We start from the raw sequence: 27,522 nt of genomic DNA, 5'->3' as shown, positions 1-27,522 counted from the left end.
GCTGGAGCCTATCCCAGCTGACTACGGGCGAAAGGCGGGGTACACCCTGGACAAGTCGCCAGGTCATCACAGGGCTGACACATAGACACAGACAACCATTCACACTCACATTCACACCTACGGTCAATTTAGAGTCACCAGTTAACCTAACCTGCATGTCTTTGGACTGTGGGGGAAACCGGAGCACCCGGAGGAAACCCACGCGGACACGGGGAGAACATGCAAACTCCACACAGAAAGGCCCTCGCCGGCCACGGGGCTCGAACCCGGACCTTCTTGCTGTGAGGCGACAGCGCTAACCACTACACCACCGTGCCGCCCTACGGGAAAATCATGTGGCATATTACCAGGGCAGTTGCGCTTTATCAACTCCCGTGCCCACCTGTTAACCCTCCCCTCCAATTTTCTCACAGACAACCGGAAAGATGCCAAACATAAAACAACACACACAAACCTACAGGCAAGTCCTTTACATTTAAAATACATACAAATAGCTCCGCGGCATGAAAACAAAACGTCAATGCAAGTCTAAGGTACTACTTGGCTCGGCGGCCAAAATCATAATTTAAAAAAAATCAACAGACCCCGCGGCTGCACCAGTAATAGCCTTCCTGGCACGCACCGAGTCAACGCTAACCACTTAATCCACGATCCCAGTTTAGGCGTGTAGGGGACTAAACACTCTGAAGTGATGAATTTTCACCCCCGCTGCATGGGGTGTGACGTCAACGACACATATTCTTACGCTATTTGCGCACAAAGCGGACCATATATGAACACATACACCAACATAAACGGAGATAAACTTAGCCTACAAAGAAAGAAAATGGATTCACAATATTGTGATTGAATTCGTTTAATTCGGTGGGGGAAAGACTACTCCCGTAAACTGACTGCATATTGCAGGATATTGCAGAGACAGTGCACTTGTAAGTGTACATGTAAAACCCCCGCCCGCACGACCCTTGTCCTTATCACAGGTCTGTGTGTGCGCGGCTGTGTTAGCATTTCACACATACACCCACAATAACTAGTAGTCCCCAGTAGTTAGGATTGATACATATGTCTAAAACAGGGTTAATATTAAATTCAGGCTTTTTGAAATAATCCTACCTTAATACAGTTGAATTCTACGATTGCAACGTAAGAATCATAACAACCAATCAGATTTGTTCTACCGTGCCAGTTTTAGTAGTGATTTATGTGAAATGTATTTTTGTGCAATGCGCAACCACTTAATATTTCGTAATTGAAAATGCAAATTATTAATACGTCTATAATACATTATATTTTCATAAGAAAACAATTAAGTGATCTGAGTCTCCGTTGAGGGAGCGGGGCTGTAGCCACGAGGGGGCGACGCCCCCTTTCGCCCCCCCCCATGGCGCCGGGCCTGATGCACACACTACGTACGGGACCCGTATTCCTTTTGTACACCTGAACCAAGTCAGCAGCACGGCTAGTAGGGGCTTTTTGCAATGACAGTAAGACGCATGAGTGACGCACGGTCATTGTATGAGTAGCGTGCCTCAGAAGTACTACACAAGTATTCCACACTTGCTATTTGTGTGGCGCGCAAGACAGAAGTGCATCTCACTTTCTACCCCATGTGTGGTGTGCACGCAGCGCACGCGACCTACACGCAGTGCACGTGACCCGCACGCAACATGAGGGGCAAGACTCTGGGTATATATCCTGGGGAGGAACCAAGGAACCGATCATGTAGCATGTAGCATTGTAGAAAGGAAGAAGACCACCTCATTTGCTGTTTTTATTTGAGTATATGTTAATTTACCATGCAAACGTCAAATAATAAAACATGAGTTTTATTATTTTGAATTTTATTACATTGTAAAAAAAATCCCAACTAAATAGCCCAACAGTTTGAGCACTGAAACACACTTTGACTCCGAGCTACTGTCCTGCTCCTACTCCTGCTGAGTGGTGGGACAGGCTGTTGCGATGTCCTTGTCCTCATCACTGAGCATGGCACAATGGCCTGGCAGCGATGATGGGATTACAATGTCCTCACTTTTGGGTGTCGTTAGCTGAAACATACATGAAAATCAGCATATATAATAATAATTACATAAGAATATAGATACTGAAATGAATGTTTAAAGCATGTGTATTTACCTGTGAAAATCCATCTGGCGGGGTGCTGTGCCTTCTGCCGCCTTGAAAGCATACTTCTCCCTGTCCCTGAAGAGCTCGCCGGTGCTGCTACCATCATCATCAAATTCTTCCTCCTCCTCCCCCTCTGCTGTTTCAGGCTGGGTTACTTCACTTTTGCTCACTTCTTCTTGGGTCCTATTTTCTAAACTTTAAATTGAAAATTTAAAAATTTTCCCACAAAATATCCAATGTTCTTCAGTCGAAAGACAGATGCAGAATGCTGCAGACATGCTGGTTTTATACCCACTCCTGGCTTGCATCATACGCTAGTTATGAGTGATTGTAACGTGCTAATCACATGCGTCAAGCATGCTTCACAAGTGCGGCCTGAACTCGTAGCACAGGAAACTGGTAAAATGCAAGTCTCACACACTCCACACTCACTGAACACACACTGATCACGTGCATCAGACATATGCTTTCCACAGGTAACGGCGCAATTTTTCCCACGCCTCGAGGAAGTCAGGTGTGCAACCTGTACTTGACAAGTACTTTGCCCGTACTCCTCCCCCCAACTTTCCCCCGGGTTCATCACAACCCTGCGGCATGGCTGCGAGCTACCAAACCCTGCGACCCGTGCATGTCCAAAACACTTACAACGGGTTGTGAGTGAGGCTTTAGGTATCCTACTCTGCAAGTATGATAGTATAATGGTACTAGTTTGCCAGTATGCTTATGTGCAATATTCTAGTATGACAATTTGCAGTAGTCTGCAAGTATGTTAGTATGGAAGGGTGCAGTAGTTTGCAAATGTGTAAGTACACAGTTTTGCGAGTACACTATATCGCCAAATGTTTGTGGACACCTGACCATCACAGTCATTAGTGCTTATTGAACATCAAATTCCAGATTTAGTCTCCTTTTGCTGTTATAATAACCTCCACTCTTCTGGGAAGGCTTTCCACTAGATTTTGGATTGTAGCTGTGGGGATTTGTGCTCATTCATCCACAAGAGCATTAGTGAAGTCAGACATTGATGTAAGGTGATGAGGCCTGGGATGCAGTAAGTGTTTCAGTTAATCCTAAAGGTGTTCAGTGGGGTTGAGTTCAGCGCTCTGTGCAGGCCACTCAAGTTCTTCCACTCCAACTCTGCCAAACCATGTCTTCATGGAGCTCACTTTGTGCACAAGGGCATTATCATGATGGAACAGGACTCCTTGGTTCCCATATAGTCAGGTGTTTAGATACATTTGGCCATATAGTGTACAGTGGTGCTTGAAAGTTTGTGAACCCTTTAGAATTTTCTATATTTCTGCATAAATATGACCTAAAACATCATCAGATTTTCACACAAGTCCTAAAAGTAGATAAAGAGAACCTAGTTAAACAAATGAGACAAAAATATTATACTTGGTCATTTATTTATTGAAGAAAATGATCCAATATTACACATCTGTGAGTGGCAAAAGTATGTGAACCTTTGCTTTCAGTATCTGGTGTGACCCCCTTGTGCAGCAATAACTGCAACTAAACGTTTCTTGTAACTGTTGATCAGTTCTGCACACCGGCTTGGAGGAATTTTAGCCCATTCCTCCGTACAGAACAGCTTCAACTCTGGGATGTTGGTGGGTTTCCTCACATGAACTGCTCGCTTCAGGTCCTTCCACAACATTTCGATTGGATTAAGGTCAGGACTTTGAATTGGCCATTCCAAAACATTAACTTTATTTTTTTTTACCCATTCTTTGGTAGAATGACTTGTGTGCTTCGGGTTGTTGTCTTGCTGCATGACCCACCTTCTCTTGAGATTCAGTTCATGGACAGATGTCCTGACATTTTCCTTTAGAATTCGCTGGTATAATTCAGAGTTCATTGTTCCATCAATGAGGGCAAGCTGTCCTGGCCCAGATGCAGCAAAACAGGCCCAAACCATGATGCTAACACCACCATGTTTCACAGATGGGATAAGGTTCTTATGCTGGAATGCAATGTTTTCCTTTCTCCAAACATAATGCTTCTCATTTAAACCAAAAAGTTCTATTTTTGTCTCATCTGTCCATAAAACATTTTTCCAATAGCCTTCTGGCTTGTCCACGTGATCTTTAGCAAACTGCAGATGAGCAGCGATGTTCTTTTTGGAGAGCAGTGGCTTTCTCCTTGCAACCCTGCCATGCACACCATTGTTGTTCAGTGTTCTCCTGATGGTGGACTCATGAACATTAACATTAGCCAATGTGAGAGAGGCCTTCAGTTGCTTAGAAGTTACCCTGGGGTCCTTTGTGACCTCGCCAACTATTACACACCTTGCTCTTGGAGTGATCTTTGTTGGTCAACCACTCCTGGGGAGGGTAACAATGGTCTTGAATTTCCTCCATTTGTACACAAGCTGTCTGACTATGGATTGGTGGAGTCCAAACTCTTTAGAGATGGTTTTGTAACCTTTTCCAGCCTGATGAGCATCAACAACGCTTTTTCTGAGGTCCTCAGAAATCTCCTTTGTTCGTGCCATGATACACTTCCACAAACATGTGTTGTGAAGATCAGACTTTGATAGATCCCTGTTCTTTAAATAAAACAGGGTGCCCACTCACACCTGATTGTCATCCCATTAATTGAAAACACCTGACTCTAATTTCACCTTCAAATTAACTGCTAATCCTAGAGGTTCACATACTTTTGCCACTCACAGATATGTAATATTGGATCATTTTCCTCAATAAATAAATGACCAAATATAATATTTTTGTCTCATTTGTTTAACTGGGTTCTCTTTATCTACTTTTAGGACTTGTGTGAAAATCTGATGATGTTTTGGGTCATATTTATGCAGAAATGTAGACTATTCTAAAGGGTTCACAAACTTTCAAGCACCACTGTATGTTAGTGTACAATTATGTGGAATGATAGTGTGCATGCTAGTGTGAAGGACGAAGCAAATGTGCTCATATGCTAGTGTGCTAATATTATACTCTGGAAATATTCAAGTAAGCTCGCACAGATAATCTAGCAAACACATTTATTATTCTAGTGGGGAAAGTATGCCACTGGGTGGGGAACCTGCAGCTTGCCTCCTCCTGTGTGGTTCAGGGGTGTTCTATTGGTGTTCTTGGTTGACTTTTTTTCTTTTTTGTAAACATTTTAAAAATATTTCTGATAAATCAAAATGCGTTTGAATATTTGACAATACTGCCAATAAATCTGCCTATATATTTTTTTAAATAAAAATTATTTTGTTGTCATGTGATTGATAGGGTTCTCCTACAAGTCATGCGTGTACCTTCTCTTGCCCAAATATAAAACATCCTTGTGCAGATGCAGATGTTTGTTAGTCAGGCTAGTACTTCTGACTGAATCATCATGGTAGAGTCAGGCCCGTTTCAAGCTATTTGGGGGCCCTAGGCAAAGGGGGATCTGGGGCCCATAATTATCCCCCCCTCGACGAAAGGCCTTATGGCCGCCTACCCACTGAAGACTTAATAAATAAACATCACACATATTATAATCATTCTTACGATTTTTACTTAATAAATGAACTCTTTACATTATAAATAATTATCAAACCCAATTAAACACAAGAATAGACTAAACACACACACACACACATACATTTATATATATATATATATATATATATATATATATATATATATATATATATATATATATATATATATCAAATATGAAAATAAGACAAAGTAATATAAAATGTGCAAATAACACAACACTAAATACAGTATATACACAAGTAGAAATAACTTCAAATGGTGATTAAATGATTACAAACATGAATAAGAATCTTATTTTCTCTTCTGGCTCCCTGAGGGGTAATTTCGCTTCATATGTGATTTTGGTTTTTTTTGCCGCGGAGCTCTGCAACCACTTGACTGGACGGAGATGGGCATTGAGGGGTTGACAACAGACTGTCATTGCACTTTTCGGCCAAAGCATGTAGGGAGGCGCTGTTGTGCATTAGGGGGCCCCCCTTGGAACTAGGGTATTTCAACAAGTGTCATTAGGCGCTGCGCTGCCGCGCTCAAAAAGTTGTCATTGCTATTGAATACATAACCAGTCGTTCAGCAGCGGGGGCCCTTCAAGGGCTGGGGCCCTAGGCAATTGCCAAGTCTGCCTAACTTGTTGCAACGGGTCTGGGTAGAGTCAAGAAAAAGTAAAGCTACACACAAATATGAAAAGGAGCAGAGGGCATTCTTATCTGCATGGGAGGAACTGGGTTTTTTTTTTCCCTAAAACAAAATGGAAAACTTTCTGCTTGATATGTCAGAATTCACTGTTATATTTTAAAGCTTCAGACCTGGTGCATCATTTCAGATTGCTTGCACTCAAAATCCATAGAGTGAATAGAAAAAAACTGAGTTGATGTAATATGGTGATAGATGTTAAATTCACCAAAGGTTCCCCAACAATATTCAAAAGGATCCAGAGGACAAGTGAATGAGAGTAGAAAAAAATATATTTTATTTTTCTTCAATAGAAGAAAATATATAAAAAAAGAAATTGCACAAAACTTCACTATCGTCCCCTATAGTGAAGGCAAAACAAATACATAATATACAAAAAAACGCAATTAACTTGAGGCTGACTAAGCCGCAGTACTGTGTCAATGGCTTTGAAAATCTAAACCCACAGCAGGTATAACCATCACACATCTATAAGAAAGGCACCACAATCACACATGGGAACCTCACGGCAAACAGTAGTTAAGGTGGCTTGTAGTACACGAAATGAGCCACAACAAATCGAGCACACATCTAACGCACACCCCAATACCTAATAAAAACCGATGGTGAACACTGCTGTAAGTAGCTTCAAGCCAATTGACACAGACACCGTATGCTGGATTATGGCCTCAGTCAAACAAAACAACAGACATAAAATCAAAATAAATCTGGGCCTGACTAAGTTAATACACTAAACGGCTTGGAGGTTATTACAAGAGGGAGAGAAAGCGGCACAACCACCCCCTGAGCACTGAGCCACTGAAACATACCAAAAATATACATAAGTACAAACACATTAAATTTAAAATCACATTTCTAGCTACACAAATCCCATTCCCACTCTTACTCTCCCATAAATGTTACATACCCATTGTTTGCATATGTGTGTGGAACAGAAAGATGGAGTGTGAGAAATTACTCAGCCAATTAAATACGCTAGGCACCCTCAACCCAAATCTTCCCCCCAATTAATTTAACAGTAATATGGACGTTAGCTACCTACCACAGTGGGTCCTAGGTGTGAATCCGCAGGAAAATGGCGAGCCCACCAGTCTGCTCACGCAGACGCCGCTCCTGTTATTAAAATGTAACCATTCCAGAACATGAGCACTGATAATTGTTTGTCATAGCAGCCTAACAAACATAACGAGGCTAAAGACAACAAGACAATGGCAGCTACCTGGTACGCTGGTGGTCCTCCGAGGCTACTCCTTGATGGCGTGATGTTTACAAAGGCCAATACGCGAGCCTATCCCCGATTCTCTCGGTTATTCCCTCGCGATAAGGCGCCAGTTGAGTACGGATTCACTTAATGTTCGCCTCTTTGCAGTCAAAACACACCCAGTGACCAAGGAGCTACACATATGAGCTATGCCAGGAGTTAGCTTGGCCTGAAATTAGCCTTAAGCTGCCAGCAAAACAACTCCCCACACGCTCCGTCTAAAAAGAATTTTTTTTTTTGTTGTTAGATGTTTTTTTTTCTAGTCCCTTTTATCCCCTCCCCTGCTTATGGCTTCCGCTCCCGATCTAGAAGTCCAAGCTCCACTTAAACATCAATGCTCCCCCCACTGGGAGGGAGTATGTGTGTATCAATAAGTGAGTTTATGTGCGTTGGAATAAACAAAATTCATCAATATTACACCCGGTCACATTAAGAACAGACGTATGAAAACTATTCGGCTATGTTTTACATCATTAGGCCTTTAAGGCACTGTTGCTGTTGTGGTCATGCATGTGTTATGTGGCTTGAGATGTTTTTTTGTTTTGTTTTGTTTTTTTGGCTTTTTATGCTAGACTAGTTGGCCACCACTGGTGTAGATCTACAAGTAGATAGTACTATGTACAGTGGTGCTTGAAAGTTTGTGAACCCTTGAGAATTTTCTATATTTCTGCATAAATATGACCTAAGCCCTGTGATGACCTGGCGACTTGTCCAGGGTGTACCCCGCCTTTCACCCGTAGTCAGCTGGGATAGGCTCCAGCTTGCCTGCGACCCTGTAGAACAGGATAAAGCGGCTAGAGATAATGAGATGAGATGAGAAATATGACCTAAAACTTCATCAGATTTTCACACAAGTCCTAAAAATAGATAAAGAGAACCCAGTTAAACAAATGAGACAAAAATGTTATACTTGGTCATTTATTTTTTGATGAAAATGATCCAATATTACATATCTGTGAGTGGCAAAAGTATGTGAACCTTTGCTTTCAGTATCTGGTGTGACCCCCTTGTACATTAACCCTTAAATTCTAAAGGGTTCACAAACTTTCAAGCACCACTGTACAATGTAGTCCTCCATGGCTGAGCAGTCTAGCGCACTGTCCTGGAATGGAACAGATTTTTTTCATGGGTGGTATGGTCGTGTAATGGTTAGCACTGTCTCCTCACAGCAAGAAGGTTCTGGGTTTGAGCCCAGCAGCTAACGGGGGCCTTTCTGTGTGGAGTTTGTATGTTTTCCTTATATCTGCATGGGTTTCCTCCAGGTGCTCAGATTTCCCCCACAGTTCAAAGACATGTGGTTAGATTAACATGGGGAGGCCTTGGGCTGAAGTGCCCTTGAGTAAGGCACCTCACCCCTACGTAACTGCTCCCTGGGCATTGTAGCATGGCTGCCCACTGCTCTGGGTATGTGTGTGTGCTCATTGCTCACTTGTGTGTCTTCACTTCTTCAGATGTGTTAAATGCAGAGAATGAATTTCACTGTGCTTGAGTGTGCATATGATAAAGGCTTCTTCTTCTTACTACTAGTGAGGAGTACTACAGTATATATTTCCTAAAATGCTAAAATGACCTTATTCAAGCATTTAAATATGCATATGTACAAATGTTACCTATCATGGATGCAATAAACTATTAATAGTAATAGTTTATTGCATACATGATAAGTAACATTTACTGTATTTGAAAGACATTTAAGGAGCAGTAGTGCTTCTTAAATGTCTTTCAAATAATTAAATACATAATTTGTCTTTTAGACCACTAATGACAATATTTTGCCAATATAAGGTAAGAGATATATTCTCTTTTATATTTGAAAATAATTCTCTCTCCTTTTCTACTTGAGCAGGGATCTCTCTTAGTGTAGTGCCCATGTTCCTGGGAGAAATTGCCCCAAAGAACCTGCGTGGTTTCCTGGGCCTTGTGCCAAGCATCTTCATCTGTATTGGAGTTTTCATTGCTCAAGTTCTGGGACTTCATGAAGTCCTTGGAAAGGTGAAGTAAGATTACAGACAATCTTATATCTGATTACATGGAATACACTCTGAGAAAAGGGGCTTCTCGATGGTTGATTGGTTGGTGTTTGTAGCTTTCTACAGTGGTTCTAGTTGGAACTTTAATTGTGAACAGGTAAGGATAATAGTGTGCAGGTTTGTTCATATGGAACTATGCAGTCATCTGATATAGTATGCTAGTGTTCAAGTATGCTAGTTTGTTAGTGATATGCTAGTATTAAAGTATGTTAGCATGCCAGCAAGCACTTAAGTATGTTTCTCATGATTGTGGTGTGCCACTGTGGAAAAAGGTAAATACGCATGTGTGTGTGCGAGTATGCCAGTAAACTTACATAATTGCAGCTTTCTATAGTGGTTACAGCTGGAGTTTTAACTCTAAAGAAAACCCCCTGTTGCAATATTCTGCATAGAAAACCTTTAGGGTTTCCCACCAAGACACTCAAGAATGTCATGTCTTTTCTCCACAGGAAGAGCACTGGCCTCTTTCCTTTTCTCTGGTTGTGGTTCCAACCTTTATTCAACTAATGCTATTGCCATGGTTTCCTGAGAGTCCTCGTTACTTGTTGATTGAGAAACACAACATTCATGCCACTCTCAATGGTAATTTTCTATTTATTCACAATGCAAAATTTGATATGTGTTTCTGACAATGCCCAGATTCCCCTTTGTTGAAGCAATACTCCCAGCAAAATAGAAATGTAGCAAGTTTTCCTCTTAATCCAAATGTAGCTTGGGGGAAGGGGACAGGAGGGGGGAGTGTCCTAGTATGTATGTTTGTAAATACAACCCCGATTCCAAAAAAGTTGGGACAAAGTACAAATTGTAAATAAAAACGGAATGCAATGATGTGGAAGTTTCAAAATTCCATATTTTATTCAGAATAGAACATAGATGACATTTCAGATGTTTAAACTGAGAAAATGTATCATTTAAAGAGAAAAATTAGGTGATTTTAAATTTCATGACAACAACACATCTCAAAAAAGTTGGGACAAGGCCATGTTTCCCACTGTGAGACATCCCCTTTTCTCTTTACAACAGTCTGTAAATGTCTGGGGACTGAGGAGACAAGTTGCTCAGGTTTAGGGATAGGAATGTTAACCCATTCTTGTCTAATGTAGGATTCTAGTTGCTCAACTGTCTTAGGTCTTTTTTGTCGTATCTTCCGTTTTATGATGTGCCAAATGTTTTCTATGGGTGAAAAAGCTGGACTGCAGGCTGGCCAGTTCAGTACCCGGACCCTTCTTCTACGCAGCTATGATGCTGTAATTGATGCAGTATGTGGTTTGGCATTGTCATGTTGGAAAATGCAAGGTCTTCCCTGAAAGAGACATTGTCTGGGTGGGAGCATATGTTGCTCTAGAACCTGGATATACCTTTCAGCATTGATGGTGTCTTTCCAGATGTGTAAGCTGCCCATGCCACATGCACTAATGCAACCCCATACCATCAGAGATGCAGGCTTCTGAACTGAGCGCTGATAACAACTTGGCTCGTCCTTCTCCTCTTTAGTCCGAATGACACGGCATCCCTGATTTCCACAAAGAGCTTCAAATTTTGATTCGTCTGACCACAGAACAGTTTTCCACTTTGCCACAGTCCATTTTAAATGAGCCTTGGCCCAGAGAAGACGTCTGCGCTTCTGGATCATGTTTAGATACGGCTTCTTCTTTGAACTATAGAGTTTTAGCTGGCAACGGCGGATGGCACAGTGAATTGTATTCACAGATGCATGCCTGTATGTGATACAGTGCCATCTAAGGGCCCGAAGATCACGGGCACCCAGTATGGTTTTCTGGCCTTGACCCTTACACACAGAGATTCTTCCAGATTCTCTGAATCTTTTGATGATCTTATGCACTGTAAATGATGATATGTTCAAACTCTTTGCAATTTTACACTGTCAAACTCCTTTCTGATATTGCTCCACTATTTGTCGATGCAGAATTAGGGGGACTGGTGATCCTCTTCCCATCTTTACTTCTGAGAGCCGCTGCCACTCCAAGATGCTTTTTTTATACCCAGTCATGTTAATGACCTATTGCCAATTGACCTAATGAGTTGCAATTTGGTCCTCCATCTGTTCCTTTTTTGTACCTTTAACTTTTCCAGCCTCTTATTGCCCCGTCCCAACTTTTTTGAGATGTGTTGCTGTCATGAAATTTCAAATGAGCCAATATTTGGCATGAAATTTCAAAATGTCTCACTTTCGACATTTGATATGTTGTCTATGTTCTATTGTGAATACAATATCAGTTTTTGAGATTTGTAAATTATTGCATTCCGTTTTTATTTACAATTTGTACTTTGTCCCAACTTTTTTGGAATTGGGTTTGTATACAAATACATAGGCATGGTAGTATGCAGCGGCACGGTGGTGTAGTGGTTAGCGCTGTTGCCTCACAGCAAGAAGGTCCGGGTTTGAGCCTCGTGGCCAGTGAGGGCCTTTCTGTGCGGAGTTTGCATGTTCTCCCTGTGTCCGCATGGGTGTGTATATTAGTGTGAAAGTATGCAAGCATTTGTAGGATGCTACTGTGCACATAATAACGAGATCATACTGTGCTGGGGTTTGAATCATGATCTCCAGGGAGCAGAGGTGAGAACGCAACCCAGTGACCCACCCACAGAGTAAGTCAAAAGCCCAAAGATAAACAGAGTGTGCAGGCCCATGAAAAGTCTGGGTCAAGATGACATTAGAGAGAGAGAGAGAGAGAATCTTGAATTGGGTCATGGTGAAGCAGGAAAAAATAGCAGACAATTTAGGGCCATGTGGCCCTAAATTCATTAATTGTTCTATTTTAAAGAGGCAGCACAGTGGTGTAGTGGTTAGCGCTGTCGCCTCACAGCAAGAAGGTCCGGGTTCGAGCCCCGTGGCCAGCGAGGGCCTTTCTGTGCGGAGTTTGCATATTCTCCCCGTGTCTGCGTGGGTTTCCTCTGGATGCTCCGGTTTCCCCCACAGTCCAAAGACATGCAGGTTAGGTTAACTGGTGACTCTAAATTGACTGTAGGTGTGAGTGTGAATGGTTGTCTATGTGTCAGCCCTGTGATGACCTGGCGACTTGTCCAGGGTGTACCCCGCCTTTTGCCCGTAGTCAGCTGGGATAGGTGCCAGCTTGCCTGTGACCCTGTAGAACAGGATAAAGCGGCTAGAAATAATGAGATGAGATTTTAAAGAAAAGCCTAATAAAATTGGAAGTCTGTGATTCAAATACAGTAGTTTTCAGTCCACTAAACAAAAATAGTTGGGTGTCAGGGAAAATTCTTTTTATGACCTAAACTTGAAAAATCTGAAAGGCAGTCTATCTTTAAGCATGTGAATCCGCTGTGGGCTGGCCAAAACTATAAATTTGACAAATGAAGCACGTGAAGCATGATATTCTTTCTACTGTTTTTAGAGCCATCACTGTATTTTATAATATAGTATAGTACCCTGAAGTCATGTTTTCACTGTTTGGATCAGCTATATAATTTTGGGTTTGGCTTAACTTTAGGTCCATGACACAAAATCCTCTAAATAAAAACCTAAAGACAATAAAAGCGGCATTTTTGTGTAATAAGTAATGCTGATTCGAAACATTTGGGGTTTCTAAGCATCATCCTTTTGTTCATTGTGTGATGATGTTTTGGTAGCTCTGAGGTGGTATAGGACAAAAGCTAATATCCAGGCAGAGGTGGAGGAGATGCAGAAGGAGCAACGCTCACTCTCTTCAGTGAGGACTATCTCAGTGTTTGAGCTGCTTAAAGACAGAGCTGTACGCTGGCAGGTCATATCTGTCATGGTCATCAACGTGGGCATGCAGCTGTCTGGCATTGATGCAGTGAGTCAGACTTTGTGGTTTAGTTATTTATGATATGCCTAATGGATACTTAGATAAAAATATAATAAGTTATGTAGTATAAAGTATAAAAAGCCAAATTACAATAATATGCTTGGATCACTCTGATCATTCCTAATCTATTTTAATTTCCTGCTTAATACTTTTTAAAACCTTGCTGCCTCTTATATACCTTTAATCTTTTTACACCATTAGATGTCACTTACATCTTCCAAGTGGTCCCCAAATTTAGATTGTTCAGAGTCAATCCATGGAACTCTTCCATCTCCTCCTAACAGTGCACTTTAATTTTTATGTACTTCTGTACTGTCAAGCGAAAGAAGGTTGAGAATAATACTCTATGTAAAGATATTTAATTTACCTACCTGTCTTTCAGATTTGGTTCTACACAAACGCCATCTTTGAGAATGCAGGAATCTCTGCCTCGCAGATTCAGTACACAACAGTGGGCACAGGTGCCATTGAGGTCATTGCTGGACTCATTGGGGTAAGAAAACATTCTCACTCTTACTCCCATTTGCACTGAGGTGTCTGATGACCATGCATATGGATCAAACTTCTTCAAAAAAATCTATAGATAGCGTAAAATATCCATTAAAGTGGAGTCTGAAAGTATTCAGAATGCTTATCTGTGTGCACATACTATTGTATGATATTTTAATTTTAAAATGGATTAAATTTACTTTTTTGGTCACTAATCTATACACCGTCTATACACAATAATCCATAATGACAAAGTAAAAGCATGTTATTAGAAATTGGTGCCAACTTATTAAAATCCAAAACTGAAATATCTAATTTCACTAAGTATTCACAGCAGGTGTGTTTTGAGATCAGGTGTGTTCTGATTACCTTGAGATGAATCTGGAGCATCACTGGACTCCACCTGTGTCAAACGGAGTTGACTGGACATGTTTTGGAAAAACACACACCTGTATGTGTAAGGTCCCACAATTCACAGTGCATTACAGACCAAAAACCAAGGCATGATGTCCAAGGAATGCTCTGTTGACCACTGTGGTCAAACTGTATAGAGACATAGCTCTGGGCAAGAGTATAAAACCATTTCTACAGCTTTGAATGTTCCAAGGAGCACATTGAAAGAAAGAAAGAAAGAAAGAAAGAAAGAAAGAAAGAAAGAAAGAAAGAAAGAAAGAAAGAAAGAATAACTTTATTCATTACACACTTGTGAAATTTCCTCTCTGCATTTAACCCATCTGAAGCAGTGAACACACACATGCACAATGAGCACACACACATACCCAGAGCAGTGGGCAGCCATGCTAACAGCGTCCAAGGAGTAGTTGGGAGTTAGGTGCCTCACTCAAGGGCACCTCAGCCCAAGGCCGTCCTATATTAACCTAACCTGCATGTCTTTGGATTGTGGGGGAAACCGGAGCACCCGGAGGAAACCCACGCAGACATGGGGAGAACATGCAAACTCCACACAGAAAGGCCCTTGCTAGCCGCTGGGTTCAAACCCAGAACCTTCTTGCTGTGAGGCAACCGTGCTAACCACTACACCACCGTGCACCATTATTGTGAAATGGAAGACATTTGGGACCAGTAGGACTCTTCTTACAGCTTACTGTCCAGCCAAACTCAGCAGGCCATTCTAGAAGTGGTTCAGAAGTCCTTTGCAGAGATGGGAGTTGTCCTTCCTGGATGTTCTATCTCAGAAATGTTCCATTAATCAGGCCTGTATGGTAGGCTAGATGGAAGCCAATCTTGAGTCAAAGGCATATAGCAGACAAAGATTATCTGGTCTGTCAAGACAGAACCCAGAACCTTTTTGGGGAAATTCTAAGCACTATATCTGGGGGGGAGACAGGTGCTGATTATCAACTGGCTAATACCATCCCATAGGCTGAAGCATGGTGATGACAGCATGATATTGGCCAGAATTGTGGGAAAGGTGAATTCAACCAAAAAGAGAGGTTCTTGAATAAAAATTGATCCAGAATGCACCTACCTCAGACTGGGGTGAAGGTTCAACTTTCAGTACAATGACCTGAAGCACACAGCTTCAGGATCACTCACTTCTTCCATCTTGTGCCTCTTACATGTGTGGGGTCACTGCCATGTGGAGCCTATTGATCCACATGTCATATTAATTTGAGCATAGTTTTATGCCAAATGGCCTTCCTGCCACAATCCTCCCATTTCCAGGCTTGGGAAACAACCATTCACACCTATGGACAATTTAGAGTAGCCAGTTAACCTAACTGCATGTCTTTAGACTGTGGGGGAAACTAGAGCACCCAGCGTCGAACATGCAAACGCCACACAGAAAGTCCCCCACCACTGGGATCAAACCCAGAACCTGCTTACTGTGAGGCGACAGTGCTAACCACTGCACCACCATGCCACCCAAAGCACACGGCTTCAGGATATGTCTCTAAATGTTCTCAAGTGACCCAGCCAAAGCCCAGACTTGAAACTGATAGAACATTGTGTAGAAATCTGAAGGTGGCAGATCAGATTATTTGATTGTGTTTAAGAGGATCTCCCAGGAAGAATGGGGGAAACTCCCAAAATCCAGATGTGCAATTCTGAATACTTGTCTAAATGAGAGATTTCAGTTTTTTGATTTTCAATAAATTTGCAACAATTTCTTCAAGCTTTTACTCTGTCATTATGGCTTATTGTGTGTAGATTAACAGCCAAAAGATTCCACTTAATTAAGCAGTCTGCATATCCTCCAAAACCACTGTATTTTACACAAGCCTAAAATTTAATTATGAAATGATAAACCACTGGTTTAACCTTAAACAAATGATCAAATACATTTAAATTATGCTACCATGATATGCTTGCCAGAGGACTGCCCCCCACCCCCACCCCACCCCCAGCTATGTAATAGGTGAGAGGCTGAGGGCGACAGAAACGGAGATCGGCGCTGTCCAATGCACCTTGAAGGGCCTTGTTAGTACTAGGACAGGAGACTGCCTGGGAAGACCAGATCCTGACACAGGAGGGACTTTGACCATGATATGCTAATATGATATCATCACAGTTTAATCAGTGAACCAAATACTGTACATAAAATAGCCTAAAAAAACTTCTTTTACTTTTTGGTTTTGGTCTTGTCTTTGTCCATTTTGAGTTTCTCCTTTAAAATATATACAATACTGTATATAGTAATGCATTCAGAAAGCCTATATCTTTCTCTGCCCTTTTAAAAGAGTGAGCTATTCATGAAGTTTGTAGCTCTCCCCTTCCCTTCCTTTTCCTTCTCTTCCTCGACAGAAGCCTTTTGAAGCCTTTGAGGCACATTGTCCCCACGTGCCTCAAAGCCACCACCATCATCCCGGTCCCGAAGAAGCCGTCTCCCTCCTGCTTCAATGACTACTGCCCTGTCACACTCACTCCCATCCTCATGAAGTGCTTCGAGCGGCTAGTCATGCAGCATATCAAGTCTGCCCTCCCCCCTCCCTGGACCCTTTCCAGTTTGCATATCAGTCCAACCGTTCGACCGATGACGCCATCTCCACTGCCCTCCACTCAGCCCTCACCCACCTGGAGACAAAAGACTCGTATGTCAGAATGCTGTTCATAGACTTTAGCTCAGCATTCAACACAATCATTCCTCAGCAGCTCATTCATAAACTGGACCAGCTGGGACTCAACACCTCCCTGTGCAACTGACTACTGGACTTCCTGAAGGGGAGACCACAGGCTGTACAGATCAGCAGCAACTCCTCCAGCACCATCACATTGAACATGGGGGCCCCCCAAGGATGTGTGCTGAGCCCCCTCCTCTTCACTCTGCTGACCCACGACTGCATACCAACATCCAGCTCTAATCTCTTCATTAAGTTTGTGGATGACACGACTGTGGTGGGTCTCATCAACAATGGCGATGAGACAATCTACAGGAGTGAGGTGAGCCGCTTGGCCATGTGGTGCAAGGACAACAATCTCTGCCTGAACGTGGAGAAGACGAAGGAGATTGTTGTGGACTTCAGGAGAGCGCACACCAAGCATGCTCCACTATCTATTGACGGTGCTGCAGTGGAGAGGGTGAGCAGCACCAAGTTTCTGGGTGTGCACATCTCTGAAGACCTGTCCTGGACCAACAACACCGCATCATTGGCCAAAAAAGCCCAACAGCGTCTGTACTTCCTCCACAAACTGAGGAGAGCAAGAGTCCTGGCCCCCATCATGCACACATTCTACAGAGGCACCATCAAGAACATCCTGACCAGCTGCATCACCATGTGGTACGGCGCCTGCACCGTGTCCTGCTGCAAGACTCTGCAGCGCATCGTGAGAACAGCTGAGAGGATCATTGGTGTCTCTCTCACTTCTCTAATGGATATCTATCACTCCCGCCTCACCCGCAAAGCCATCAGGATTGCAGGTGACCCCACCCACCCATCTCATAGCCTCTTCAGTCTGCTGCCATCGGCGAGGAGACTGCGGAGTCTCCGGGCCAAAATCAGCAGGCTCAAGGCCAGTTTCTTTCACCAGGCGGTCAGGAGGCTCAACTCCCTCCCTGTTCTGCCCCTCCTCCCCCCTCTGCCCCCTGCCACAGATTCTGCCTGCACACCCCCCTGCCCCCCTTCAGCATCTGACATGTCACCCTCACAGTTCCCCCCAACACACACACACATACTCTCAATGTTCATTAACACACTGAACTCAGGGACTGCACATTTCACTTTACCTCGCTCATTTGCACTATTCCACACTACCTCACCTTAACAGCTATTAGTTTATTGTTTATACTGCTTATTTCAAGTTTACCTGCTATACCTCAAGTGCCCTTGACTGTTTATTTGCTCCAATTTATATATATATATATATATATATATATATATATATATCAGTTGCCCCCTAAAAATGAAAAGTTCCTCCGATCATGATGCATTTTTGTTTTTATGTTCCTTTTGGTAAGAAAATACACTGGGTGAAATATTTTGACAAAATTCAAAAGTTTAATGGTGGCACCAGGAGCTCAAAGTTATGGAAAAAGCTGCTATTTTATTACTTTTATGACAAAATTTCGATCACTTTTCATGAAAAATGATGGCACCTTATAGAGTATACCAAATATCTTAGATACACATTTTTAGTACATATTCTAAATATATTATCAAGCACAGTTTGAGTTTTAGCTGTTCATTGAATCATTGTTCAACTACTTTTAAACAATACAAATGTATTATGAATCACATTAATGCTTCTCAATCCCTTGCAGAGGTTCTTAACATGATCTCTGGGTCACAAGAAATCAATAAATGGAGTCCAACATTGTGATTCAAACCTTACGCAAAAACATAAAATAAGCTTTTTTTTGGCAAAAAATGAACCTCATGGTGCCACCATTAGACTTTTGAATATGGTCAAAAAATTTTACAGGATGTCTTTATTGGTGAAAAGGAACACCCAAACAAAAATGCATCAGATTTTATGAAAGTGAGGGCAACTGATGCACCCTAATATATATATATTAGTGCTGTCAAGCGATTAAAATATTTAATCGCGATTAATGTCGCGACTGTCATAGTTAACTCGCGATTAATCGCAATTTAATCGCACATTTTTGTCACATGAAAAACTATTGTAATTCTCTTATCAGCATAAAAAAGTGAATGGGCTTGCTCACCGTTCGAACTACGGGGGTACTCGGGGGATCCGAGATCCCCTGAAACAGACATGAGATCCCTTGAAAACATGATTTGGGAAATGTTGGGGGGGTCTCTAAAATATTGGCAAAATGATGTTTATTGACATAGCAATCGTGTGTAATGGGAAGCATTTGCATATCCGAAGTGAGCGCGCGATGGAGATCCGTGCTCTGAGACAAGCGCAAGCACCCCCCCAAGGGAAAAAAAAGGGACCCCCCGAAAATATCAGCATAGTTTGAACACTGGTTGTACCAATGTTTTTTTTTTTTTTTATTGCAGAGCATAACACGTCTTGTCACAGCCACTGCAAAGTGGGGCTGGAGCCGCCGATGGGAAAACGAAACCTAAGCCGAGCACCGTGGCTCTTCGGGGGAGGGCAGAGGACTCTGGCTGTGCGGGGCGTGGCATCATGTCACAGAGCGTTAATCTCGCGATAAAAAAATTATCGCCGTTAAAATTGAGTCAAGTTAACGCGTTAATAATGCAACATTTTTGACAGCACTAATATATATATATATATATATATATATATATATATATATATATATATATATATATATATATGTGTGTGTGTGTGTGTGTATATATATGTGTATGTGTGTGTATATATATATATATATATATATATATATATATATACACACACACACACACACACACACACACGAGTGTTCAGTCTATGTCTAGTTCTTATCTAGAGTGTTTATACGTTTATACTGTTTATATTGTTTATTTCAATTATTCTATTTTTATTTATTGCATTGCCTGTTTGCACCGTGGGTCAGAGAGGACTAAAATTTCATCTGTGCTGAATGTTGAGCATGTATAGCATATTTGACAATAAAGTTTACTTGACTTGACTACTTCTCTTGGTTTGATTTTGATCCGTCCTTTTTTTATTTCTCTGCAGTGTTTTATTATTGAGCGAGTAGGTCGCAAGCCTCTGATGATTGGTGGATTCAGCATTATGGGCATGTGCTGTGCAGGCATCACCCTTTCCCTTATTCTGCAGGTAACAGCTTTACCTCAGTCTTTTAGAAATCTGTCAAAAGTTCAGCATTTTTTACAGCTGGAACATCCATTATATAGTGATGTGCATTTATTCATTTTGAGTAATGTTTATCAAATGAGCCCATTTCCTTTATACCAGCAACGTAAATGTTAGACAAAATGACTACTGTGTATTTAGACAGAAACCTTTTGTCCATGTCCCCACTTGATCAGTCAGATTGAATATGACCTTGGATTAAACTGCAGGGTCCTGTGTTTGAGTGGAGGCTAAATGCCGGTTGTTCATTTTGCTCTACTTTTTTTCTGATACCAGGCTCACGTGCCCTTCATGCACTATGTCAGCGTGACCTGCGTGGTGGGCATCATTGCAGGATTCTGCATTGGGCCTGGTGAGACAATTAGCAAGGATTTATTTCTTTTCAGATTTCCTGTTTGTTTGTTTGTTTGTTTGTTTGGGGGGGGGGGGCATTTCCCCTCTCCATGTATGGCCAGTGGCCTTGGCCTTGAATAACACTGCTGTTATAGTCTTGTGTTTTCAAGAAAACAAGTTTTCTCTTTGGTTACATCACTTAGAGCCTCAATATGTGTTTGTTTGTTTCTTCCTTTCTTTCTTTGAACGTTATGAAGTCATTGAGGTGACCATGGTGGTTGTTTTTTAGTAAGGCTTGGTCAAAAATGAACATATTGTAGCCACAAGATACCTGCCACATCAGCCCCAGGTTTGGATGCCTTGAACTTCAATTCCCATCAGCCTCGCAGACTACAAGAGCTCCTATGACCCTGTCACATGTCTTCTTGATCAGTCTCACCTGTTTTGTGTTTCCACCTAATTAACATCCTAATTTAAGTCCTTCGAGTTCTTTATTTAGCTGCTGAGTTTTTGTTGTCAGTAGCCTTGTGCATACTCTATCACTTGTTTTATTCAACTTATGAGCTCTTTTTGTTCCTTTTATTTAATAAAAGGTCTGCACTGGCATCCATCTCCCAATGCCAAAGAAATGGCAATGAATTGTGCAACTTAGGCCCGTGACGTACAGTACAAGTTAAAAGTTTGGACACAGCTTTTAATGCAATGGGTTTTTTTCTTTAATTTTATTAATTATAAGTGTCTTCATGTCTTTCTCTTTACTTAGTTGAGCGGTTCTTGATATAATATGGATTACTACAATTGTGGTGTTGTGGGCTATTTACTGTGGGTTGTGGGCTATTTACTGTATTTTTATTATTTACTGTTTGATCTCAAAAGCAGTGAGAAGGCAAGAAACTAGTCCACTAATTAACTTTTGACAAGGCATGCCTGTTAATTGAAAAGCATTCCGGTGACTACCTCATGAAGCTGGTTAAGATAATATCAGTAGTGTGTAAAGCGTCATCAAGGTAAACGCTGAATACTCTGAAGGATCTAAAATATGAAACATTTTTTGTTTGTTTGTTTTTCATATAATTCTATATATGTTCCATATGGGGCGGCACGGTGGTGTAGTGGTTAGCGCTGTCGCCTCACAGCAAGAAGGTCCTGGGTTCGAGCCCCGTGGCCGGCGAGGGCCTTTCTGTGTGGAGTTTGCATGTTCTCCCCGTGTCCGCGTGGGTTTCCTCCGGGTGCTCCGGTTTCCCCCACAGTCCAAAGACATGCAGGTTAGGTTAACTGGTGACTCTAAATTGACCGTAGGTGTGAATGTGAGTGTGAATGGTTGTCTGTGTCTATGTGTCAGCCCTGTGATGACCTGGCGACTTGTCCAGGGTGTACCCTGCCTTTCGCCCGTAGTCAGCTGGGATAGGCTCCAGCTTGCCTGCGACCCTGTAAAAGGATAAAGCGGCTAGAGATAATGAGATGAGATGAGATGTTCCATATGTTATTTTATAGTTTTGATGTCTTCAGTATTGTTCTACAATGTAAAAAATAGTCAAAATACAGAAAAGCCTATGAATGAGTAGAGTAGGGGTGTACAAACATTTGACTGGTACTGTATGGTGTGGTAATGTCATAATACATAACCTATAAAGTAATTATCATACAGGAATGGTCAAACAAGTCTATTTGTATTCGTATATCATGTTACAACACCAGTGACATTCCAACATTGAAGTAAAGCGTAATATCGAGTCATCTCCATACTTCACTCATTTTAACATGCTATAGTTTTCACGAGTTGCATAATCGGATACAAAATAGATCTCTAGAAATGTAACTCGTGGCCTTTTAATTTATTCATGCTCACAGCTTATTAAAAATGAACCACCATGTCACCTGTGCAACTAAGTAGTATGATTCTTACATTTACGCAGACTTTGGCACCAGAGGATTCATTGGTTTTGCTGTAAAAGAAATCCTGTCCCATCACTTTAAATGTCTGGCCCCTTGAATTGAATAGATGTAGCAATCATAAAGGGGTCCTTGGCTGCAAAATATTTGAGAACACCTGCCACAGATGATCAGCAGCATATCAGAACAGTTCACCTCTTCGAAGACCAACAACACCATACACTACAAACTAATCAGTGCCGCCCTCTGGTGTAGTATGAAGGAATTTATTCTGTTTGTAGTACACTCGCTGGCCACTTTAATAGCAACTTGTTCTTGATTGTGAGAGTCCTGTTCTTGGCTGGCAGGAGTGGAACCCAATGTGGTCTTCTGCTGTTGCATGCTGAGATGTTTTTTCTGCTCACCACGGTTGTAAAAAGTGATTATATGAGTTACTATAACCTTCCTGGCAGCTCAAACCATCTCATCTCATTATCTCTAGCCGCGTTATCCTGTCCTACAGGGTCGCAGGCAAGCTGGAGCCTATCCCAGCTGACTACGGGCGAAAGGTGGGGTACACCCTGGACAAGTCGCCAGGTCATCACAGGGCTGACACAGAGACACAGACAACCATTCACACTCACATTCACACCTACGGTCAATTTAGAGTCACCAGTTAACCTAACCTGCATGTCTTTGGACTGTGGGGGAAACCGGAGCACCCGGAGGAAACCCACGCGGACACAGGGAGAACATGCAAACTCCGCACAGAAGGGCCCTCGCCGGCCACGGGGCTCGAACCCGGACCTTCTTGCTGTGAGGCGACAGCGCTAACCACTATACCACCGTGCCGCCCAGCTCAAACCAATCTAGCCATTTTCCTCTGACCTCTCTTATCCACAAGGCTGTCGCTCACTCAGTGCTTTTTGTTTTTCGTACCATTCTGTGTAAACTCTAGAGATCAGGAGATCAGCAGTTTCTGAAATACTCAAACCAGTTCATTTGGCTCAAACCAATACCCATGCCACAGTGAAAGTTGCACTTTGAGATTGCAATTTTTCCCATTCTGATGTTTGAAGTGAATATTAACTGAAGCTCTTGATTTGTATCTGCGTGATTTTGCTGCTATCAAGGGATTGTCTGATTAGATAACACGGCATAAAACAGCAGGTTTATGGGTGTTCCTAATAAAGTGGCTGGTGACTGTAGTAATAGATATTGGTCTCTGCACAGCTGGAGTGTCCTTCCTCATGACAGCTGAGCTGTTTAAGCAGTCTCACAGATCTTCAGCTTACATCATTGGGGGTGCGCTCAACTGGTTATCTAACTTTGCTGTCGGATTTGTCTTCCCATTCCTACAGGTACAGTTGTCCCTCGAATGCATAATGTATTTCTGCTTGATTACTGCATGTCTTAAAGAAATGTAGGCTGTGATTTCAGCTCATGAAGTTTAATAAAATCAGATGGCACTTGGCATGTACCGATACATCGTGCAATGATAAATCATGATACAAATTTATGGTGATCTGAATCGATTAATTTTAAAAAATGAATTGCGATTATTAGGGTGTGTAATCTTCATTTTTCCTGTCTATAATTATGTTTAGAATAATGTAAAATAGCAGGAATAAACATGACTTCACCCTAGGCGGAAGTAATACAGCGCAACAAACAGATTTAACAAGAAATCTGAACTATCTTTTTACAGATTGCCGAAAGCTAAAGAAAAGAGAAGAAAAGGAGGGGGTTTTTTTTCTGTTGAAGCTGATTACAGCCTTCACAAACGTTCAGAAATGTTTATTCAGAAAAGGCCTATTTGTTAATTTTTTCATTTTTAATAAAAGGAATATTTTACTTAACAGGCTATTATATTTTGCTCCAACCTTTACAAATGTGGATAAATACTTATTTTTGGTTATTAAGAAAATGAAACATTGGGGGGGTTATTTTACAAAAGGGATATTTAAGTTGATCAAAAATAGGAAAATAAATGTGGCAATTTTTTTGGTCATAAAATTTTCTTCATTATTATTTTTCAAAAATATCATGGGAAAATTGAATCATGAGCTCAATATCATGAATTGAGTGAATCGTTGCATGCCTAGTCACCATTAATGGAGAGGTGACAATATTTAGAGCAAAGGTTCTGTTTGGCAGTTCTGTGAGAGAAATCCTCATAATGTAGTCCTCCTCAAAAATCTGCCCAATACATCAAATCCTCTTTCCAGATGTCAGCAGGGGCTTTCTGTTACCTGGTGTTTTTCTGCGTTTGTGTGGGTGTGGCAGCCTATGTCTTCTTCATCATCCCTGAGACAAAGAACAGGACGTTTGTGGAGATCAGCCAGATGTTCGCATCTAAGAACAACTTTGAGCTTGAGGGTGAACAGCTGCCCATCACTAAGCATCTTGGCTTCAGGATGAACAGATATGGAGCAATGGAGAAGACGGGAATAGAGGAGATGTACACATGGAGTGACAACGAGTGAGTGGGCTTATCTAGAAATGAAAAATGGAGTTTTGTAATATGTTACTAATGTGAATTATTTGGTGCTGAACAATCCACACATTCTCATATTTTCTGTGAAAATACTGTGAACTAAGCAGATCCTGCGAGACCCATCATACTAGACTATACCATAACAACACCTCGGACCTGGCGTATTCCACAACAACTTTGATTGGGTAGTGAATCTGAGAAGATGCAGGTCATCTGAAAGGCCTCAAGACATCTGAGATAGATTTACCTGGACACGCAAGATTATTCAATGCCTATCTGCCATTCTTCATATTAGTTCACTACAGTACTGTATAAGGTTGCCTGACCAACAAAATAAATAAGAATTTTTTTAAATTTATTTCTGTCTAAAATCAGGCACATTGATTTAATATGTCCACTTTTCTCATTTAACTTAATTATAGTTCCAAGACCATTTTCACAAATATGGTGCTCTGAGTCTCCGATAGCTTAAATAGTCTCAGATTGTGGTTCGTAGCTTTCTCACAGTCCTGCAATTTGTACCCAATTTCATGAAGGGTGATGATATTAGTAGAAAAATCAACTACGAAACACATTAAATTAATTATGTCCATATTGAAAAATTTGTGATATGTTTAGGAATTCTGCCGCTTGTTAGTTGGTACTGTATTTTTATTATCCCCATTAAAAATTAGTCTTGATATTGCTGATGTCACGGGGGATATTGCTAGTCAAGCGTTTGTTAAATCAAAGTACAAATGTAAAAGGTTAGCTTGCAGTGTTTGCTCCTAAAAAGAAAAGAGCAAGAGCTTATTTTCTTACTCAGTATTTTCCAGTGACTAAAAGACTAAAGCACTGCTGCACTGTTCTCTTTATTTATGGGATAAATCCCACTTTCAGGAGGTAATCATACAGCATTGTGAGTAATCTTGGAAACTGTTAAAGTGAATATAGACCAAGATGTCGATAAAAGAAGTTTCAACGAAAAGTCAGCTCAGAATTTCATTCCAAAATAAATGTTTTGCACCAGTGAAGCTCATGTATTGATAAATATAGATAGCCAAGTCATTTTCTGTTGAATTTCTTCCTTTAAGGATTTTAATGCTTTTTCACTCTATTTAGTAATCTACCAGCAAACCAGCTGAATGTGTGAAGTTAATTTATAAGTTCACTCAGTGTTATGTATTTGTCTTCTACGCCAAGGCCAATTAATTGAAGTTTTCAGCTTTCCTCTATTATGCACAACTCCTTGATCCTGGACAGTGTGTGTAGTGCATTTTTATGTATGCCATTTTATTATTACGAAAAGACATGCAACCTGTATTTTTTATTTTTTTGTTTAGCTTTGAACTTTTCAGTACTAAGGACATTTTCACGCCTGGTCATAAAGCCTTATTTATCAAGTAGCAATGCAAGATGTTAAACTCTGACAGTTGGTATTTTATTCTTTTTTTTGGGGGGGGAGTACATTTTTGTGGCTACCCTGATTATCTTTGCATCTAGCACAACAACCTTTTAAAGACTTGAAACAATATATAGTTCTGTGCAAAAGTCTTAGGCACATGTAAAGAAATGCTGTCGACCAAAAATACCTTAAAATAATAAAATGAAATGTTTCAACATTTAACAGCAGTAAGCCATAATAAATGAAACAAAGTCGATATTTGGTGTGAGATGACCCTTTGCTTTAAAAAAAAAATAGTAGTCTCAGGTACAATGAGTGCAGTTCTCATCTCATCTCATTATCTCTAGCCGCTTTATCCTGTTCTACAGGGTCGCAGGCAAGCTGGAGCCTATCCCAGCTGACTACGGGCGAAAGGCGGGGTACACCCTGGACAAGTCGCCAGGTCATCACAGGGCTGACACATGGACACAGACAACCATTCACACTCACATTCACACCTACGCTCAATTTAGAGTCACCAGTTAACCTAACCTGCATGTCTTTGGACTGTGGGGGAAACCGGAGCACCCGGAGGAAACCCACACGGACAACATGCAAACTCCACACAGAAAGGCCCTTGCCGGCCACGGGGCTCGAACCCGGACCTTCTTGCTGTGAGGTGACAGTGCTAACCACTACACCACCGTGCCGCCTGAGTGCAGTTTGACAAGGAAATGAGCTGTAGGTTTTACTGAGCATCTTACAGAAGCAGCCGCAGTTCTTCTGAACACTTTGACTGTCACACTCGCGTCTTCATTTTGGATTAGATTAGATTAGATTAGATTAGATTAGATTAGATTAGATTGGATTGGATTGGATTAGATTAGATTAGATTAGATTAGATTAGATTAGATTAGATTAGATTAGATTAGATTAGATTAGATTAGATTAGAACTTTATTAATCCCTTTGGGAAGGTTCCCTCAGGGAAATTAAAATTCCAGCAGCATCATTACAGGATAAACAGAGAATAGAAAATAGAGAAAAACTTCTAGATAAATTAAATTAAGTAGTTACATATATATAAAGAATAAGATATGGGGGGGAAAAAAGGCCAGCAGGAGAGGTATTGCACATTGTCTAGTGTTGCTTTTTGTCAGGCTAGGCTTCTGGGTTTTGCACCAAAATCCAGTAGCCTTCATTATGTTTTCTTTTTTAATCTGAAAAGTGCATCTCACTGGGCTGCGACAGCTTGCGACAAATTGCGAACGTCATTCGTGAGAGTTTCAAAAGTGTCTTGAAACATTTGCGGGGCTTCTCAATTTTCTCGCATGAGTCGCAAAGTGTCGTTCCTTCG

The 27,522-nt window shown here is 41.3% G+C and overlaps 1 protein-coding gene across 1 annotated transcript in view; it reads left to right on the top strand.

The window, feature by feature from the left end:
• Positions 1-25,098, top strand: part of slc2a15b (solute carrier family 2 member 15b) — a 55,350-nt gene extending 30,252 nt beyond the window's left edge. The window contains exons 5-13 of the mRNA XM_060898981.1: positions 9,419-9,564; positions 10,052-10,184; positions 13,215-13,402; positions 13,797-13,907; positions 19,964-20,065; positions 20,378-20,453; positions 23,540-23,667; positions 24,535-24,788; positions 24,911-25,098. Of these exons, the coding sequence (XP_060754964.1) occupies positions 9,419-9,564; positions 10,052-10,184; positions 13,215-13,402; positions 13,797-13,907; positions 19,964-20,065; positions 20,378-20,453; positions 23,540-23,667; positions 24,535-24,788; positions 24,911-24,992 (1,220 nt within the window). The 3' untranslated portion in view covers positions 24,993-25,098. The remainder of the gene's footprint in view (positions 1-9,418; positions 9,565-10,051; positions 10,185-13,214; positions 13,403-13,796; positions 13,908-19,963; positions 20,066-20,377; positions 20,454-23,539; positions 23,668-24,534; positions 24,789-24,910) is intronic.
• Positions 25,099-27,522: the final 2,424 nt, after the last annotated feature.

The sequence above is a fragment of the Neoarius graeffei genome, chromosome 18 (genome assembly GCF_027579695.1).
Source record: "Neoarius graeffei isolate fNeoGra1 chromosome 18, fNeoGra1.pri, whole genome shotgun sequence".
NCBI lineage: Eukaryota > Metazoa > Chordata > Actinopteri > Siluriformes > Ariidae > Neoarius > Neoarius graeffei.
The sequence above is the reverse complement of the archived record's forward strand: the minus strand, read 5'-3'. Positions and strand labels throughout refer to the sequence as shown.